The sequence below is a fragment of the Sarcophilus harrisii genome, chromosome X (assembly GCF_902635505.1).
Source record: "Sarcophilus harrisii chromosome X, mSarHar1.11, whole genome shotgun sequence".
NCBI lineage: Eukaryota > Metazoa > Chordata > Mammalia > Dasyuromorphia > Dasyuridae > Sarcophilus > Sarcophilus harrisii.
The window spans coordinates 5,710,136-5,728,647 of record NC_045432.1 but is presented as its reverse complement, the minus strand read 5'-3'; the positions used below and the strand labels follow the sequence as shown (position 1 = coordinate 5,728,647).

Here is an 18,512-nt window from a genome sequence, read left to right as displayed (position 1 = left end):
AGAGGTGAAAAATTGGAACAAGAGGTTTGGCAATTGTTAATGCTGTAAAGTTACCCATGTATATATCCTGTAAATTAAAGGCTATTAAATTTAAAAAAAAAAAAAGAACTTAAAAAAAAAAAACTAAAAAAAAAAAAAAAAAGTAGCTCTGATACCTGCTATGTTGTTTTTTTGATCCCAAGCAGCTCACAGTTCTCTAATCTAATTGAATAATAAACTACAGAAAAAGTGAAAAAAAAAAAAAAAAAATAATCTCATGTTCCTAGTACACTCTAGTGTACAATCTAGTACAATCTAATGTTCCCAGTACACTCGGTACAAAGTTCAAGCATCAAAATCAAGACAAGAGGCACGTTCTAAAAGTGAATGCAGCAAGAAAGCTCAATGTGCTCATGTGGGCCAAAAGTGCTAGAACCCCAGATGGAAATCTTTGGTATTGACTGCATAGGTTTCCCAAGCATGGACTAAAGCGTAACCGATTGATCTCTACCAGGAGACCTAAAGTCAGCAAGATCTGGGGCCAAATGTGAGGATAAGCCTCTTTACTTCTGAACGTCAGTGTTCCCGTGTGTGTAAAATGGGGAAAAAAAAAAAAAAAAACACCCAAGCCTCAAGAGTACTGAAGGGCTCCAATGAGAGCGAGCACGTGACCCTGGGTCAAACCTTAAAAGCACCATAGAGATGGTAACTAGGGTATATAATACTGGGAATTCTCTCCCCATGAGCTAGGGTCAGGGGGCCCTCCCAGACTAAGGCAAGAACACCAAACGAGGGGCCGGCAGTAGCATCTACAACCCTGCTCCAGCTTCCTCTGTTCCAACAGGTGACAAAATCGGATGGCGGTGCAGGCTCCAGTCAAAGGACCTAGATTCAAATGCTCTCTCTGATGGCCATTACTTGTATAATTCAACTTCAGTTTTTCCTCTGAAAAAGGGGGGAAGGGATAAATTGGATGGCTTCCAATTCTAGATCTTCAAGCCTATGATGCTCCTGCTCCAGAAAGGTCTCGACCCAACATGAGGTACAGCAAGCCAGGTCAGGCAAAGAGCAAACTAGATGAAGGATGGCCGTTCCACCTCCTCTCTTAAGCTTACAATCAAGTGGAGATCACTAATGTTGTATCAAGAAGGGCTGGGCAAGTGAAAGCAAGCATGGGGTATGGCAGGGCAGGTGGAACAGGAGTCACTCAATACACTCCATGACGTGTATCTGCAGGGTGTCGATATCTGGGGCCTGGTACTGACACTTCGGACAACAAAAATCTGGTTGCTCATCTGGGAGACTTCTCCTCTGGCCAGGTGGTATGGGATGAAAGGAGAGGTGATGGTTGATAAGATGAACTATGGGAAGAAAATATCCATTAGTCATTGCCATCATGTCTCACACACAGACACACACACACCCACCCACCCCTCTCCCGGGGAACTAGGGAAACGAGAGCAAAGTACTAGTCCCAAGAGTGACATTTGGCTCAGAGGGCTCTTATCATAGGACTCTAAACTTTTTGTGTTAAGCAGCTAGTCCCTTGACTCAAATGGAAAGCAACGAGGATGGGGAAGAAAGCCTGCCTCCCAGAGCACCATTCCATTCCCATAAGTGCACAAAGTTGGGCGCAGTCATCTAGTCTATGGACCAGAAAAAATTCCCCGCTCTGTCATCAGACCAACAGTGAGGCAGCCCAAGTGGCTAATTTCCCTCACTAAGCTGTGGCTTTCTCAACAGGAAACCTTGGAGCGCAAACCCTGTACAACTGCGACATCTTCGGCTAAAGGATATTGGGACTTGGGACTTACCCGGCTGGGGCAAGGCTGGCTGGGGGTTCTCCACGTGCCGTTTTCTCATATCTTCAATACTTTGAAAGCAGAAAGTTGTGTTCACAGCCCTTGGCAAACAAATTAGTAAGCAGTTATGTCCCTCCCCCCAGCCCATCCCAGGGTTCCGAAATCATTTCTCTCCTGTTTCGCTTCTTGGCCATCCGTTTTCTCGACAATACCCTCAACGTGGCTCTAATTGCCTTGAAAACTTGCCTTGAGACCAGGTTTCTTCTCATTCAAGTGGATGTTAGCCAGCCTGGCCTAGACCCAACCTGAAATCACCCAGCTATGTTTAATGAGGCATTCTGTTTCCTCAAGCCCAATTCCGTTTAGATTTATCAGAGAACAGAATGGGCACGAGAGACGGACAGAAGAGTGTGTTGGCCGCAGTTTGGGCCGAGGCAGAGGGACTTACCGGGTATTTTCTTTCGAGTCAACCCTCAGTTTGTTATACTCCCTCTGGAGTTGCTGCAGCTGATCCTGCAGAAGTTCTTTCCGCTCGGCCAGTTTTTCCCGGGCCTGCCTCTCTGCCTGGAAGTCAGCCTTGTAGATATCGGCCTGGAGACAAGAATGGGGCCTTCTGGGCAATCCGTCTGGATGGAATTCCACATCCACTCCAGAGGCCCGGCCCAGTGAGGTGCCTCTCGGAATTCAAGACTGGTCCGGCACCAAGCCCCGCCCTGTGGGAGCTACCAGGCCTCACGCCCCGCTGGCAGAGCCTCGGGGAGGATCCTTCTGGGCTGCCAGGCAGCATCAACGAGGGGCTGCTCTTGCAGTCCATCACCCCTCCTCCCTTTGCACCCCTCTACCAGCTGACTGTCCTACAACGGGAGCTTCCAACCTGTGCCTTCAGGACAGGAATGGTCTCCATCACCGTCTTGTGCTGTTCGGCCTCCTCCTTGAGTTTGTCGATCAATTCTTGTTTGGCTACCAGGGCCTCTTCTGCCTGTTGCAACTGCTGGTTAAGGTCTTCCAACTGAAGATCCATTCCCTAAAGAAAAGGTGAAAGGAGCCTACTGGGTCCCCAGAGCTTTGGGGGAAGAGGGAGACATGCTAATCCTTGACTCTTCTGGGGCTCCTTTCCTACTTTCTGGCCAGCATGGCCTCTCCAGGTCATTTATGCCCAGAATCTAGCCACCGTCACACTCAGGAGTCAGCCTTCCGCTTGGAGCATTATTTCCATGTGACAAGTCAGGCCCCTTCCCTGAGTCCACTCTTGTCACTTGTATCACGAGAAAGGCCTGGACGGGATGAATCCAGGACCTGGTCCAACTCAAGGTTCTCAGACCTGCACGAAAGCCAAGTTGAGGATGGCTCAAAGCCAGGACAGCTGGGAGAGGTGAGCTCCCAAAAGATCTCAACACTGGGCTGTGGCTGACAGGAATAAAATGGGGGCCCCCAAATATTCACTGCACGAATCCAAGGTGAGGAAGGTGGACACACAACAGTTCGTGGGGTCTGCCTACACCGCCAACTTCCTAACAGTGTTCCTCCAAAGTCCTGTATTAAGGCTGCCCTAACAGCAGCCTGGTGGCCCAAAGGAGAGAAGCTAGACAGGCCAAGCAGCACTGACATAGCTACTGAGTGCCATGGTTTAGAGAGTGCCTCCAGAGGAAGGGGAGCAGGACGGAGGGAACCGTGCTAGTCAAGGAGGAGCTGGGGGATAGCACCTGGTGACAGCTGGCCACCTCGGGAAGCGTGAGCACTCTCCCCAGGTAGCTGAAGATCTGCCTTTGGATGAGGAGCTCCTTAAGAGTAGGGACTATCTTTTGCCTTTCTGTATAACCTTCGTGCTGAAAATGCAGTAGGTGCAGAATATGTGCTTGGGGACTGATACACAAGTGAGGAAGCAATAGTAATAGTTCCCATTTCAATAAATCTCAGGGCTTCAAAAAGTATGACAAGAAAAACAGACTCATGACTTCCCCAAGAAGTAGCAGTAGCTACTTCTTCCTGCCAGTAGCAGGATTCAACCTCAAGTCCCCTGATCTCAAAGGCAACCCACACAATACTGACTCGGTTTACCACATAGCGGAAACCCAGACTTTGGCTCAATGTAAGAAACAAATGCCTTCTGTCTCCCTAGAGAGCATGTCTCTGCCATTAAAAGAGACTCTGTGAGGGCAGCTTTTGTACTTCTGGGCGGCATTTAGCACACAGTAAGCAATTCATTCATTCATTCATTCATTCATTCATTCATTCATTCCTCAGACTGAGGGGAGACTCAGTAGCGAGGGACTGTGTGACGTGGCTAGCCAAGTACTTGGCAGAAGCATCGGATAGGGCTTTCTCCTCACGTGGATCTGCTGATCTGCTCTCTCTGTCAGTCCTTCTCATCCTAATGAGATTGCTGCTTTTTGTGGTAACTCTGCCCTTGGGGATGGTATCACTCCAAAAGTCTGGCTAGTCTAAAGCTGCGTGTCCTATTTGGGGGACATTTGTGTACCTAGCACCCCCAACTATATTACAGTCCTTGAGAACAATTTCTTGGAAACAAGTTGTGAAGACTTCCTAAGAATACTGAGGCCTCCAGGTTCCTAGGCCAGTACTGCATCATCGTGGCTTCTGCTTCTGTCTGTTCCTAGAGTTGACCCTTTCCATATTCTGCCCCAACCCCAACACTGAGAATCTGAGACAGTGCTTTCCAGAGATGCACACCGAAGACACTTCCACTGCAGAATGGGAACGAGAGTAGTAATTTCTTCCCAAGTTGCTGTGAGACTGAAACGAAAATGGAGACTACGGGTATGACAGCCCTCCCGCCGCCACTCTTTGAATGTCACTTATTCAGAGCAGAGGCAGCCCATGCCGGCCCTTTTCCTCTCGGGTTAGAGGATGCAGTGGGAAGCAGCGAAGCAACCAAAACCCCCTGAACCTCTCATCTCTGGCACACCGGAGACCAAGGCTCCGACGGCAATGAGAAAGAAAAGCGGTCAGGGATTAAAGCTTCATGGAGCTCCTGACTGGCATGGAGACCCTTGATGAATCCTGATCGTCTCATTAGTAAAATGGATGGAACCCCTTGCATACTTCCCATAAGCTGCTGTATAGAAGACAAATGGGGGTCCATGCACTCCTGGGACATGAGGAGCCTGCTTTCTGAGGGGGTGTTCCTTAAGGTACTAAAGCTGGAGAAGGCCTCTCACAGGCAGAGCAGCTGACTGCGTGTACTCACCCTACTGCGCTCACTGCTCGCCTGGCTGTTCTTGATGTGGTTGTCATACTCCTGAAAGAGCTGGCGGTAGGCCACCTGTAACTGAGCCAACTTCCGCCTGAAAAGACCAGAAACCAGTTTTCAGAAGCAGAACTCAGTTGCCTTAACCCCCATGCTTCCTGTTCATCATTTGAAAGAAAGAAAAGTCCTTCTTCCTTGAAAATAACTCTTCACTTTTCATCTACAAGACCAACCTCAAATGAGGGTCCTCTCCCATAGTGCTTCAAGAAAAGAGACAAGGGGCAGAGAACACACCCCTACTCCCTGAGATGCCAGCCAGTCACTAAAGCTGTCCTGGGGAGAGATTTTCACTTTGATTTCCCTGGGATAAAAACATTCTGGAGAATCAAACCCATCAAGACACCAAAAGATGAAAACGGCCAAGAGTTGGGAGTCGGGGAAGCAGACACATTCAAAGAAAGCATTTCCTGAATACATCCATAGCAGCGACTGTTATGTTAGCAAAAATAGGAGCACAAGTAGATGCCCGTCAAATAGGGCAGAAGTGCAAACTGGTACCAAATGTCCTGGGATTGTACGGCACTGGGAGGGACAGAGACCAAATAGGGGATTTCATCAATACAGGCAACTGGGAAATGAGCAAACTCCCTCTGCCAATGCCAAACAGCACCTTCTCGACAGCGTGAGGTTTCACACAAATGTGTAGAATGGCCAGTCGGGATATGGCAAGGAAGGGAGGGAAGAACAGAGGGAGAGAGAAAGGGAAGAGGGGGAGGGAGGAAGGGCGAGGGGGGATGGAAGAGGGGAGGGAGGAAAGAAGGGGGAAAGAGAGGGAGGGAGGGAAGGAGGAAAGGAAAGAGGGAGAAGGAAAGAAGAAGAGGGAGGAAGAAAAGGAGGAAAGTGGAGGAAGGGAGGAGGGGAAGAGGAGGAAGGGAAGAAGAAAGGGATGTAAGGAGTTGGAGAAAGAGAGGGAGGGAAAGAATAAAGGAGGGAGAGGAGGAAAGGCAAAATGGAGGAGAGGAGGGAGGGAAGAAGCCAAGAGGAAAAAAGGGAAGAAAGGAAAAGGAAAAGGGAAAGGAAAGGAAAGGAGGACAGAACTGCGCTAAGCACTTTAGGCTTTCCTTTGCCCTGATGCTTCACATCTTATGTTAATGGGTCTAAAACTGAACTCCTTTTCTTTCTCCTACACCTTCCCCTCTTCCACATGTCCTTCTTTGTGGCAAAGGCACTGCCAGCTTTGCAGTGGCTCGGGTTCACAAAGGCGGCATTTTCCTCACTCCCTCAGCCTCCATTCCAGGGGCTTGGCAGATCTTCTTCTTCCACACATCTCTCATCCAAGCTTTGTTCCTTGGACACAGCTACATCCTTGGGTCAAGACCTCAACCCCTTTGACCTAGATTATTCCAACAAGCTCCTAAATGGCCTCCTTGCCCCAAATCTCTCATCTATTCCATTCTCCTTAAGCACAGATCTGAGCCTGTCACTCTCCTACCACCCAATTCTAGTGGCTTCCTGATGCCTCTAGAATCAAATCCAAGTGTGGCTGGTGAGCTCCGAAAGCTAAGCCTTCCCAAGTGGGCCCCCTCTGCCCCTGGGCCGCAGTCCCTGCTGTTCTCTGCCTCCAAGCTCGAGCCTTGCCACCATCTGCATGACCTCTCTCCAGATCTTCTGCTCCCACGGCTCTTACTGCCATTACTCCAAAATGACAAGAGATTTAGTACCACTTGGCACAATCATGTTTGTTTGTTGTTCTATTTACGCGTATAAATTCTGACATGACTTATTGTCTCTCTCTTGCAAACATCGGGACGGTTTCCTTCTTTGTATCTGTATCTTTCAACCCGGCACACAATGGATACATAACAAATGACGTGGAGAAGACCTAACAACTAGCTTATCTAACACCACATCCTTGAAAAGTTGCCCCCAAAGGCAGCATAGCACGGGGCCCCAGAAAGGGTTCCCCAGGCAAGAGAACAGGAGCACTATGTGGTTCAACCCAAAGGCCAAGCTGCTGGTCATGCAGGGCTTTGAAGATGCTTAAAGGAAAAAAAAAGGGGGCCCAGGGATTTCCCCCCAACCATTCAGGGTGAAAATCCAAAAGCTCTTTCCGAGGTTTTCCCCAAAAGGGAAAAAAATCTTGCTGCCAAAGCAGGAAGGAAAGTCTTTTTAAGTAGCAGAGGTGAGAAGAAATCCCTCTTCCTTCCACACTACTCAGAAACATGTCGGCTCTGGGAAGTAAGGAGGCGTCACCAGGGGATCTAGGAAAGTGGGGAGCACTGCTTATTAGGGCCATTGTCGCTCAGACTTCCCTCAAAGAGGACAAGAAGGGAGCTTGTCTGGTGGTAAGCTGTGTCCACAATTTTTTGTTCCTTTCCCAAACACTCGAGAGGACGGTATCTAAATGGTCCTGTGCCACATCCCTGCTGTTTTGAAGCATTCACGTTACGCCATCTTTCCAGGTGTGACGGCATCTTGGATCAGTTCACTTTGAAGCCATTAGCAGCCCTGCCTCATCTAAGGTAATTGTGTCTTTAGAACAAGCACCAGGATCTTAGGAAGGAAACTTGGAGACCATCTGATACAAAGGAGGAAACTGAGGTCTAAGGAGAAATAAGCTTTTGCTAAAGGTCCCAGAAGGATGAGAAGTGGAATCTGAAGCTAGAACTAGTGCTCTTTCTTCCGATTTCACATTTTTTCTCACAAGAACTACTTAGGAACTGGGCTGTACAAGTATCATTATCCCTGTTTTACTGATGAGGAAAACAAACCCAATGTTTTGTCCAAGCTCACAAAAAGTAGCAAGTGGTAGGGACCAGGGTCCAATAGAACCTTTTCTGGATCACACTTTCCACGTGATGCAGTCTGGTGGGCAGCAGGGTACTCCCACTTCCCTTAAAGACTGGGCAGAAGAACAAGGAGCTAAGAATGAAAAGAAAGCAAAGGAGAGCATGTCTGCTTCCAGGCCAGGCCTTAGCTGACACAAACAGGGTTGTATCATCTGCTCACAACTGGCAGCATGCTGCTGCCTGCTCTGATGGGGGCCTCAGGAAGCCCCAGAAACTTTGCCCTGTGCCCTCCCTAGCAGCTCCCCCAACCTCAGCCCCACGGGCTCACTTCTCCTCAGATGCGGCCTGCCGCTCCATCCGCAGGGCAGCCTCCACGTTCTGGGTCTGCATGCGTAGCTGCTCCACCTGCACACTGTGCTGTTTGTGCAGCTGTTCGTTCTCACTCTCCAGATGCTTGACTCTCTCACTGGCTGTCCGGGCTCTTGTACAGGAAGACAAGAAAGAGGTCAATGAGGGATCACAGGGGAAGACAGGCTTGTTGGTCGAGCCCTGGAAGCCAAACAGGATTATCAGTGAATGGGATGGTCTCCAGTCAAGTCTGTGGGCTGAGGATGGATGGGGCTACCAAGGAGGAAACCGAGATGGCTGCACCCCCACACCGAACCGGCCGGCTCCCATACTTTCAGCATCCAACAAGAGAACATGTCCTCAAGTCTAGACTTGATGGTCAGAGTTAAAGGATCTTACCTTGGAGGCAAGCCAGGCTGGGGAGGATGGGGAGAAGCACGGCCATGGGTCCCACACCTACCAATGGGCCTAGCATCTATGAGCAGTGCTTGCCAACTTGTACCACATAGGGGTGGTGCCCATGTCATCCTTAGTTCTCTGTTGGTGCCCAACAGTAACTGATTCTAGCTCCCATTGAGAGTACAAAGAGCACCCTTCCATCGGTCCAAGTGCCGCTGGACGAGTGAGGAACGAGAGCTTGGCTGACTCTTCTGTGGCTCTTTAAATGACTACCACTGGGCTCACCTGGCAGCACAAAGAACCTTCCCGATTCCTAATTCGGCAGATCTGGACTCCAATTCCGCCTGTGGGCCCTAGGACCTTTGGGCACTTCACCCCCCTGAACGCCAGAGGTCTCCTCTGCAAAAGGAGGCCTGGCCAGAGAAATTCTCGACTCTAACCTGACCTCCTAGAGTAGGATGCTAGGGAAAGAGAAAAGGAATGGGCAGCTCCAGCCTCCCTCAGACTTGTCCTCACCTGCCACGGGACAAAAGCATCAACTCACAACTGAAGGGCCCAATGGAAGTCGCAATGTGAGGACCTTTGAGGAATCTGCTGTACAGCAAATTTTTCTTTTAGGAAGAAAATAACCATCCTTTCATTTCTCTGGCGGAAATCTGCTTTGCTACGAGGAACTCGTCTGACGTGATGAGGCCGCAGTCTTATCTGACGGGCCTGAATGAGCTAAAATGAAGAGGCCCTTGGGGCCTGGGAAGTACACCAATCACCAAAACCGGTTTGGGGCCATCACCGGCTGCCAGCCTGGTGCTAAGAGAAAGACTCCCTGCCCTCAGGGAGCTCCCAGTCTAATGTGGGGGACAACATGCAAACCGAGAGATCAGAAGCAAACCACGGACAGGGAAATGGGAAATAAGCACCAGAATCAGGGGGATGGTGGCAGACTTCCTGGAGGAAGGAGAATTTTAGTTGGGCCTTGAAGGAAGCCAGAGGCAGAGATGAGGAGAGAGCAGCTTCCAGGTGGGTGCGGGGGAGAGAGGGAGAGACAGCCAGAGAAAAGGCCCAGGATTGGAAGCTGGAGGCTCTTGGCCCAAGAAAAGCAAGAAAGCCAATGGTCATTGGATCAAAGATACAAGATCCCTTGTAGGATGGTGGACATGAGAGCTAGTTTGTGGAAGGACTTTGAAGGTCAAGTAGAACATTCTGTCTTTGAGGTACTCAGGAGTCCCTGAAGTTTACTGGGGGAAATGACATGATCAGACCCAAGCTTTAGAAGAATCACCTTAGTAGCAAAACAGAGAAAGGTCTGCGGTGAGGCAGGTGGACACCCTAGCGGCAACCCCAGCAGTCTCAGTGGGAGGTGATGAGGGGCCTGCACTGGATGGAGACCCATCAGAGGGCAGAAGGGAGCATATCCTAGAGACCCGGCAGAGGTGAGACAGTCAGATCTCAGCACAACACACTGGGGCAGGAGGGCAGAGAAATGAGCCTGGCATACTCCCTCAGGACAAGCCCAAGGGCTTGGGCCTCAATACTGACAGGAATAGGGGGGGATTTTGCTTGAGACATACTGAATTTCAGATGTCTTCTGGCCATCAAATCCAAGATGGCCGAGAAGCAGTTGAAGATAGATCAGAGGTGAATTGAGAAGTTAGGGCAGCAGAAGGAGAGGGGAGAATCCTCAACAGAGGCATGGCCATTCAATCTGGAGAGGCCCACGGATAGCCCAACGGAAGAGAGGCGGCCCCGGGATGGGTCCTGTGTGAGGGGCGGCTGCCATTGGCTAGCCAGGACAGCCCGAGCCTGCTGTCCTGCCACCTACCTGTCCTCTAGGACTTGTTTGTCCTTATTGGAGATCTCCAAGCGGCTCTGGCTCTCCTGCAGCTCTCCAAGCAGGGAGGTCACCTGGGCTTTCACAGAGCCTTTGTCTTCTGTCAGTTGCTGTAGAGAAAGATGATGGCTGCATGTCAGGCCCCTTCTGTTCTTTACCAAGACTGTTAAACCAGAGGCAGAAATCCCAGTGGCCTGCTGGGGAAACTCAAGTACACCCTTACTTCACCCAATTCAGAACGAAAAACTAAAAATGAAGCCGGGGCTAGATCGCAAAGGGTTTTCAGTGTCAGGAGTCAGTGTCACCCGTGGAAAACCAGGGTGCCTCAGGAGCAGTACGATCAGACCTGCACGGGGGGGAAGAGCTGGCCAAAGGACGGACGCTCAGCCAGCCGTGTCCCAAGAAAATCTTGTGTGGATTCTTCAGACCCACCTCTCCCTGCCGGCTCTTTTCTCCCCACCCAAGCATGAATGAACCTCTCAGCATCTCGTCTCTCCGATCCGTTCTCCAAGATGGCCCATCCACAGCTGGAAGCCTTCTCTCAGCTCTCAAATCTCCTGGACTTCCCGGCAGCCTTTGGGCTGGTGACTGACCCTCCTTCTCTCACTGGCTAGGACCCTGCCTTCTCCTAGCTCTAACTTTAACTCTCCGCTTCTTCTCAACGCAACAAGAAACTGTCAACAAACATTAGGGACCAAGTGTGGCTGGGATTCTGAAGGCTGGAAGGGACCCAACGTGGCGATGGAGGCCTGTCCTCAGCCAGCCCAAAGTCTAGCAGCTTGTCATGCTAACAGGAGATGGCTCCCTTCTCTGGATTTCCCCTCCCTTTAACAGACACCCCCTCCCCCCAAAGCTCAAGCCTCATCCTTTGGCTGCCCCGGCTTTGCTGACCCCTCTTATGTGCGCGACTCTCCCTGAATTCTGCTGGCTGGCCCCCCGCAGCAGCATCTTGCCCACAGTTGGAGCTCACCATGGCTCATGGGGTTCTCCCCCCCCCCCCAGCCAGGCCTGGCCCTACTTCTCATTTCTCTGCACAGTGGCACCAGATAGCCACTGGGGGGAGTTGCCAATGGACCCCACCCCTCTTAGGGCCACCTCCAACGATCCTCTTTCCCATCAAGCTTCCTCTTTCTTAGGGACGGAAACTCTGCCTCCAGACAACCAGCATCCTCACCAAGCTGAATGCCAGCACCCCTCCCCCACTGCTTCTCAAGGTCCTCCCCAATCAGCTTCTAGCTGGGCAGCGCTGAGCACCCGGCCTGGAGTGTGCTTTTGGGGCCACACACATCCCAGCTGTGCGGCCCCGCACAAACCTCTCACCCTGGGCCTTCCTCCCTGACGTCACCTGCAAAAAGGCGATCGTAACGGCGACTGCCTCCCAGGGTTGTCTCGATGCTCAAAGGTCAGAATCGTAAAAGCGTTCTACAAAGTCAGAGCGCAGAACAGCACTGCGCTTTCTCCTGGCTCGGTCCCAGGGAGAGCGGAGCAGGCGTGAATCCCCATTTTGTTTTATGGTGACTTATAAATGTGCCTCATCTTTCCGCTTAGAGTCCAAGGTGACAGAGCAGCAGGGATCAGGCCAGGCAGAGTACGAAGCCTCTGCTCAATGAAATGCTGCTTCTGGCCCAGCATCTAACTGGGCACCTTCTGGAATCCTCAGCAGCTTAGCCCCGAAGCTAGGCCCTGTCTGCCCTTCAAGAGGGGGAGCTCCAAGACAGTAGAGACACAGTCTCCCATCTGGGGAGTCCCCCTGAAACAGGCCCGGGGGGCATGTGTGGGCAGCATGAAACGCAAACAGGCAAATCATGGGACTTGAGAGCAACATGTTGGAACACTAAGGCCTCATCAGAAGAGCCGGGTTCAGATCATCACCAAGCTACTCATTATCCAGACAACAAGTCTCCTTCCCTCTCTGGGTGGCAGTGACCCCTTCTACAGTGGGCCTCGGTGAGAACAATTCTACCCTCCAATCAGAATCCTGGAAAGTCACCGAATCAAAGGCAGAGACAATTCAAAAGCAAGTTCTGTGTTGCTAAATTCAGCATTGCTACCACCATCTTGCCATACTACCCCAGACCAGGTCAGATGTCCCAGAGCCTCTGCCTCGTCCTCCCCCAGACCAGGCCGGACATCTAGCCCAGAACACTACCCCCCCCCCCTTCCCTTTCCTTCGCATTCCCCGCCCCCCTGACCACACCAGAGGTCCCAGAGCCGCCGCCTTGTCCTCCCCCAGACCAGGCCGGACATCTAGCCCTCACCCTCCTCTCTCTCTTCTCTTCATTCTCTTCTGCCCGACCCTGGGCACGAGGTACTCCCGTGCTGCTAGCTAAGGCAGCCCCCAAGACCCTTAGTTTAGTTGCCGACGAGTTTTTTCTTCTCACCTCCACCTGCCTCTTCAGGGCCTGTAACTGCTGCTCAGCCCTCCTCTCCACATCTTTTTCCCTCACTGCCATTTGGGCCATCTTGCCCTGCAGGGACACCAGCTCCTGCTTCAGCGCCGTGTTCCTAGAAAAGGTAATCCCTGGCTATCCCCCATTCAGCAGTAGCTCGAGGTGTCCCGGGGCTGCTGGGAATGATGGGGCAAAAAGCAGCAGGGGATTCCAAACCAGAGAGAGGGCAGGGCAGGGTGCCTTTCAGCCCAGCACAGGTGACTGTCCCACTGAAGGGGTGCAAGCCTCTGGACCTTTTGTCCCAACAACTCACTCGTTCTCAACATCCTGCATCTTCTTCTTCAGCGATTCACTTGAATCACCACTCCTACCATCAAAAGAAAAAAAAAGAGGAAAAAATGATTATAAGGCCTGTGTCCTTGGAATCCCTCTCAGAAGGGTGGGGGTGGGGTGGGGGGGAGGAGTGGGGGGAGAGACAAGCCATTTATTTAAGCATTTATTATGAGACCGGCACTGTGCTAAGTACTTTGCAACATTATCAATCCCATTTTACAGATATAAACAGATAAATGAAGCACTCAGAGATGAAGTAGCTTGCCCAGTATCACACAGCTTAGTCGGTATATGCCGCCAGGCCCCAAACTGTGCACTGTGGCGCCCCCCAGCTGCCCCTGAGGCAAGTCCTGGCAAAAGGGGCAGGACCCAACCTCCCCTTGTGCTGCCTCCTGAGTTGAAGTGTGGGAAGGGTCTTTCCTCCAGCCCCAAGCCCCATCAAGGACCGAGGGGCCCAGCCACGAGGCCGAACGAGAACAGGGTCTCGGGGTGCCACTGGCTGACCCGCTGATTCCCCAACCTAGCACTTGTGAACCTTCTCCACATTCTGCCCCCACTTTGAGCGGAGGCTGTCGCGCCCCCACGTCATCAGCAGCCAGGGATACTATTTGAGAAACATTTAGCACAGCGCCCGACGCCCAACACTGTGTCCGTTCCCAGCCCGTATGGCAATCCCTTGCGTGTCCCTGCCCGCCTTGAGCTGCCCTAGCTCTGGCCCTCCCCTTACTTCTTTGCAGAGGTGGCAGACTATGGCTGTGGAATACTGCCTAGAACTTCCAACTTTTCCAATACGCTGATGACTTTTGTGTAAGGGCCTTTATTCTTCTTTTTCCTTGTTATAAGGGACAGCTCTTTCAGAAAGGGAGAAGGGAGGGAAATTAGAAAATGCAGGTGACAGCAAACCAAAAACAGCAGTAACAACTTGTCTTTAACAAAATGCAAATGACTTTTTTCTAGAGCCACGGCCTTTGATGGCCTCACAGACGCCTGGATGGGAGAAAACGACTCAGGCATCCACTCAAGACCCCTGTGCACTCACCTAAGACAGGCTGAAAGTGTGATGTACCTGCCATGGTCCCCTCTCCCCCAATGCTCTCAGCTGAGAACCTTGCCTCATATTTACTGGAAAAAAACAAGATTCTTTACCAAGTGTCCCCTGCCTTGCGCATCTCCCATCGCCTAGATCCTTCTGTGCCTTTCTCACCACCTGTCTCCCATGATGAGCTGGCCTCGGTCCTGACCAACCCCTCGCCCTGCTCAAGTGATCTATCTCTTCCACCCATCTCGCCACCGGGCGGTCCCCATTCAACATCTCCATCCTGTCACCTCCCATCTCTCCCCGAGTCCTGGCTCACTCCCCAAGGCCCACACACACCTGTCTCCCCATCCTGAAAAAACTCTCCCTCGATCCACCCACCCATTCTGCTATCCATTCTCTCCTGCCCTTCAGGGCTCCCTTGTTTGAAAAGACCATCTATAATAAGCACCTCCAACTTTTCTCCTCTCTGTCACCTCACAACCTCACTACCAACCCCATCCTTCCCCTGAAGCTGCTCTCTTGCAAGTTACCCAATCTAATGACCTTTCCTCAGGCCTCATTCTTGACTTCTCTACAGCCGTGGACCCCGAGGGGTTGCTCTCTCCTCCTGTACACTCTCTTCTCTCTAAGTCTTGGGGACTCTGAGTCACCGACTGCTCCTTCTCTGGCTGTTCCTCCAAATCTCGCCCTCTAACTGTGGGTGTCCCTCAGGGCTCCATCCTGGGGCCTCTTCTCCCTTCCCTCCCTCCCTCTTATTTCACTTGAGGGGGTCCACTGGCTCCCACAGACTGAGTGACCACCTCTATGCTGAGGGGTCTCCCATCTCCCCCCTCTGCTGGCCTCCGACCTCGCCTCTTCAGCTGCCTCTTAAACACCTGGAACTCTTGACTGTGTCCACAACAAAAGCGGGATTTTCCTCCCAGGAGCCCTCCCCCTCCTACGTTCCTCGTTACTGCAGGGGGCAGCTCTGTACCCCCCGGCCCCCAAGGTCCCATCCGGCCTCATCCTGGACTCCCGACTCCCTCTCGCTCCCCCCGCATCCAAGCTCCTGCCGAGGCCAGCCAACATCACCTCTGCGGCATCCCTTAAATACACCCCCTCCTCCCCCGCAATACTGCCAACCTCCCTGGTGCAGAGCCTCGTCACCTCACACCTACCCGGCTGCAATAGCTGCCAGGGGTGGGCTGCGGCCTCAAGCCTCTCCCCATTCCAGTCCAGGCTCCGTTCGGCCACTAGGACGATTTTCCTCTGGTTCAGATCCAATTGAATCACACACACCCCTCCCTTTATTCAAAACACCCCAGTGGCTCCCTATCACCTCCAGGAGCAAATACAAAACGCTGGGTCTGGCATTCAAACCCCTTCCCAACCTAGCCCCTCCCACCTTCCCAGCCTTCTCCCACCTTCCTCCCTACCAGCAGGGACCCTTTGACCCAGTGACCTGGCCTGGCTATGCACAAACAAGTCCCTCCAGCTCCAGCTCCAGCCACTTCCCCTGGCTGTCCCCCAGGCCTGGAATACTCCCCATCCTCTGCTCTACCTACTGAGCTCCCTGCTTCCCTTAAGCCCAACAAAAACCTCTTCTTCCAGGAACCCTTCCCCAGCCCCTCTGCTCATTATTCCCCGTTACCTTGTACAAAGCTGGCTCTGCACCTATTACTTTGCAGGGTGTTCTTCCCCATTAGACTGTAAGCTCCTCGGAGGAAGAAACTGTCTTTTGTCTCTTTCGTGCCCCAGTCTGGCACATCATAAACAAGTGTTTATCGACAGACTGACCGAACCTCATTTAGATATGCCAACTCCGGGCAAGCAGTGATGCCATCCCCCACCCAGAGTTGGACTGGGCTACAGCAGGGTCCAAGTCCAAGAAGCCCGCTTTGGCCCCGAATCTCTCCCTCACTGCCCCTCTCCGGCCCCCTCCCTGCTGCCTCGCTCGAGCCCTTAAGCCTCCCCTGAAGAAGAAAAAACTGCTGTTCTACTGTGAAACCCCTTCTAGGCCCAGAAACAGGCTGTGACAGGTCACTTTGATTCCAATCAAAAGACAATTTGCAAAGAAAGCAGACGGCACTAAATGTCGGGAGGCTGACCTGCCACTTGCCCCCTGCAAAGATTCTGTCTCCGGCAGTCCTTGCGGTTGGATTTCGCTGTCCTGAAACATCAAAGAGAAAACCAGGCTTCACACACATGGCAGATGACATCCGAGAGAGGGGCACACCTAGCCTCCCTCTCCTGGGGCTGAAACAGAACCCACATAGAGCGAGGGGCATGGCTCTTCCTACTGCCCAAAAGGAGGGGCTCTGGGAGAGGCAGCCAAGTCAGGCCTGCCCCCGCATGGACATAAGCTAACTCCTACCCATAGTAAGCTCTCGGACGGGATCCTTCATTCTCCCAGGAACCACTGCCTCCCCCTGCCTGCCACAGTAACTCAGACCACAGTTTAGGCAATGGCTTAGATAAAGTCATTGAAAGCTGTGCTCCTTAGATCTGCAGATGACACCCAAAGGACCTTGGCAGGCCACAGGCCTAACTGTAAAGTCAGAAGATCCTGCACCACCACAGTTAAGAAGGGGCCGAGCTTCTAGACCAGGGCCGAGAACAATGATGGGAAACATCCAATTTGGGCTTGCTGGAGGAAAAACTGCCCAACGCCTGGAGCTGCTAAAAGGCAGCGCGGCGTGCCTGAGAGGTGCCGAGGCAGCCTCGCCGGAGGTCTGCGAGCGCAGCCGGATGACCACTTGGGTCATTCCTTCCTGCGTGGGTGGGCACCGAGGCCCTCTGCAACGCTCCAATTCTGACTGGGTTCGGAGTTGTACCATTCTAGCTACAGTTTGGAATTAAGACTATCTTTCCCATGACAAGTTGGCTTGGCTCAGGGTCAGTAAACTAGGGCCCAAAGGCCAAATCCTCCCACCTAAGACTGGCCAAGTTTTATTGTGTTTGTAACTCAAATATAGCAATGGGGTCTCAGATGGTCACTGAACATTCCGAAATTCTGTATGAGGACCCTAAATCAGAGGGTATGAAGGAGACCTGGAGAACTCCTAGCCCAAGGGAGGGGGTGAAGACTCCTGCAAGGTCCCCAGCTGGTGAGGGGCAGAGGGAGAAGTCAGGCCCTGCTCTGCCCCTACCAGCCCATAGTTACCTTGGTCCTCGGCTGGCTCTCCCCAGCCGGCCCCCGGGCCGCTTGCTTCCTTAGTTCCTGGTTCTCTAGGAGAAGAACTTCTTTCTCTTTCTGGAGGCTTTCATTGGTCTCCTGAAATTGTCGCAAACGTTCCTCTAGCTGCTCTTTCAGGGTCCTCAAAGCCTCTTTTTCCGTCTCGCCCGGAATCTGACCCTCAAAGAACCAGACTTAGAATTAGACAGGACGTCGGGGTTACTTCCAAAAGCTGCGCTGCCCTCCAGATGTTCAGGCAAATTCCTAGAGAAATACCCACAGGCCTGATCCCCTTTCATGGACGCTGTAAAGAGTTGAAGCAAGATATTGCTATGGCCACTGATTCCAGCAGGCCACCCCAGAGAGCCTAGGCCACACGGACAGACTTGTGATCCCCGGAAAAAGCAATGCTCATCACCTTTCTTTGTAAGTATGGTTCCCTCCATGAATTTCTCACTCCTGGGTCAACAATGCTCAATGGTTTTCACAGGTTACAACTCAAGCCCAAGCCTTTTATTCTGGCATTTGAAGCCCTCCCACAAGGTGGGATCAGAATTCCACCTTATTTACCATTATTCAGAAACTGTTATTAACAAGAATGAGGACATTTCGGAGCAAAATGCCTAGGCAGACTCCCCAGTTCCAATATGCCCCCAAAACATGCAATTTATGTCAGACTGAACCAGATTTGACAAAGATTTAGAAAATGCACCAATCTGAATTTGATTTGGGGAAAGCTCCCCAAAGTCAGTGAGTCACTTTTCCAGCTTAGGAAGCTAGCTAGAGAGGTCCCAAGAGGTCTGTGGACACTGGACCAGGGGCTGGCCAAGAGCACAGGCCAGCGGCAATTGCAGCAAGCATTCTAGCACTCAGGGACTAACAGGCCTGAGGGCTAAGACAGAGCACCAGCTGTGAATTGAGCAAGGAACATGTTGCAGAAACATACCTGTTTGGCTCTGATCCAGGGATAGAGCAGCAACTCATTTCTCGCCTTTCCCCAGTACCATGAGCCTACACTGGGATAACTAAGCCAGGAATCCCAGACCACAGGAGAGCCTCCCAGCAGGCCAGTAGCGGGTGAGTCCAGCAACTATCTGCTGAGACTCCCAATCAGGGACCAGATGCAAGCTGGATCAGGAACTTTCAGAGCACAGACTAAGAGGGCAGAGAACAGACTTCACCCCAAATCTCAGCAGAACTCTGAAAGCAGCAGCAGGACAGAATAGGACAGAAGGCCAGGCCA

At 51.9% G+C, this 18,512-nt stretch overlaps 1 protein-coding gene across 4 annotated transcripts in view; it reads right to left on the bottom strand.

Moving 5' to 3' along the window:
* Positions 1-183: 183 nt before the first annotated feature.
* Positions 184-18,512, bottom strand: part of IKBKG (inhibitor of nuclear factor kappa B kinase regulatory subunit gamma) — a 44,679-nt gene continuing 26,350 nt past the window's right edge. For 2 of the 4 annotated variants that reach the window (XM_031944677.1, XM_031944678.1), the window contains exons 4-14: positions 17,258-17,449; positions 16,203-16,264; positions 13,057-13,110; positions 12,735-12,858; positions 10,345-10,463; positions 8,107-8,259; positions 4,990-5,086; positions 2,656-2,805; positions 2,230-2,372; positions 1,794-1,882; positions 184-1,340 (exon numbers count right to left, since the gene is read on the bottom strand). In XM_031944677.1, coding sequence (XP_031800537.1) covers positions 1,183-1,340; positions 1,794-1,882; positions 2,230-2,372; positions 2,656-2,805; positions 4,990-5,086; positions 8,107-8,259; positions 10,345-10,463; positions 12,735-12,858; positions 13,057-13,110; positions 16,203-16,264; positions 17,258-17,449 — 1,341 coding nt within the window. In that variant the 3' untranslated portion in view covers positions 184-1,182. The remainder of the gene's footprint in view (positions 1,341-1,793; positions 1,883-2,229; positions 2,373-2,655; positions 2,806-4,989; positions 5,087-8,106; positions 8,260-10,344; positions 10,464-12,734; positions 12,859-13,056; positions 13,111-16,202; positions 16,265-17,257; positions 17,450-18,512) is intronic. The other 2 variants (XM_031944679.1, XM_012553511.3) reach the window with 2 other exon arrangements.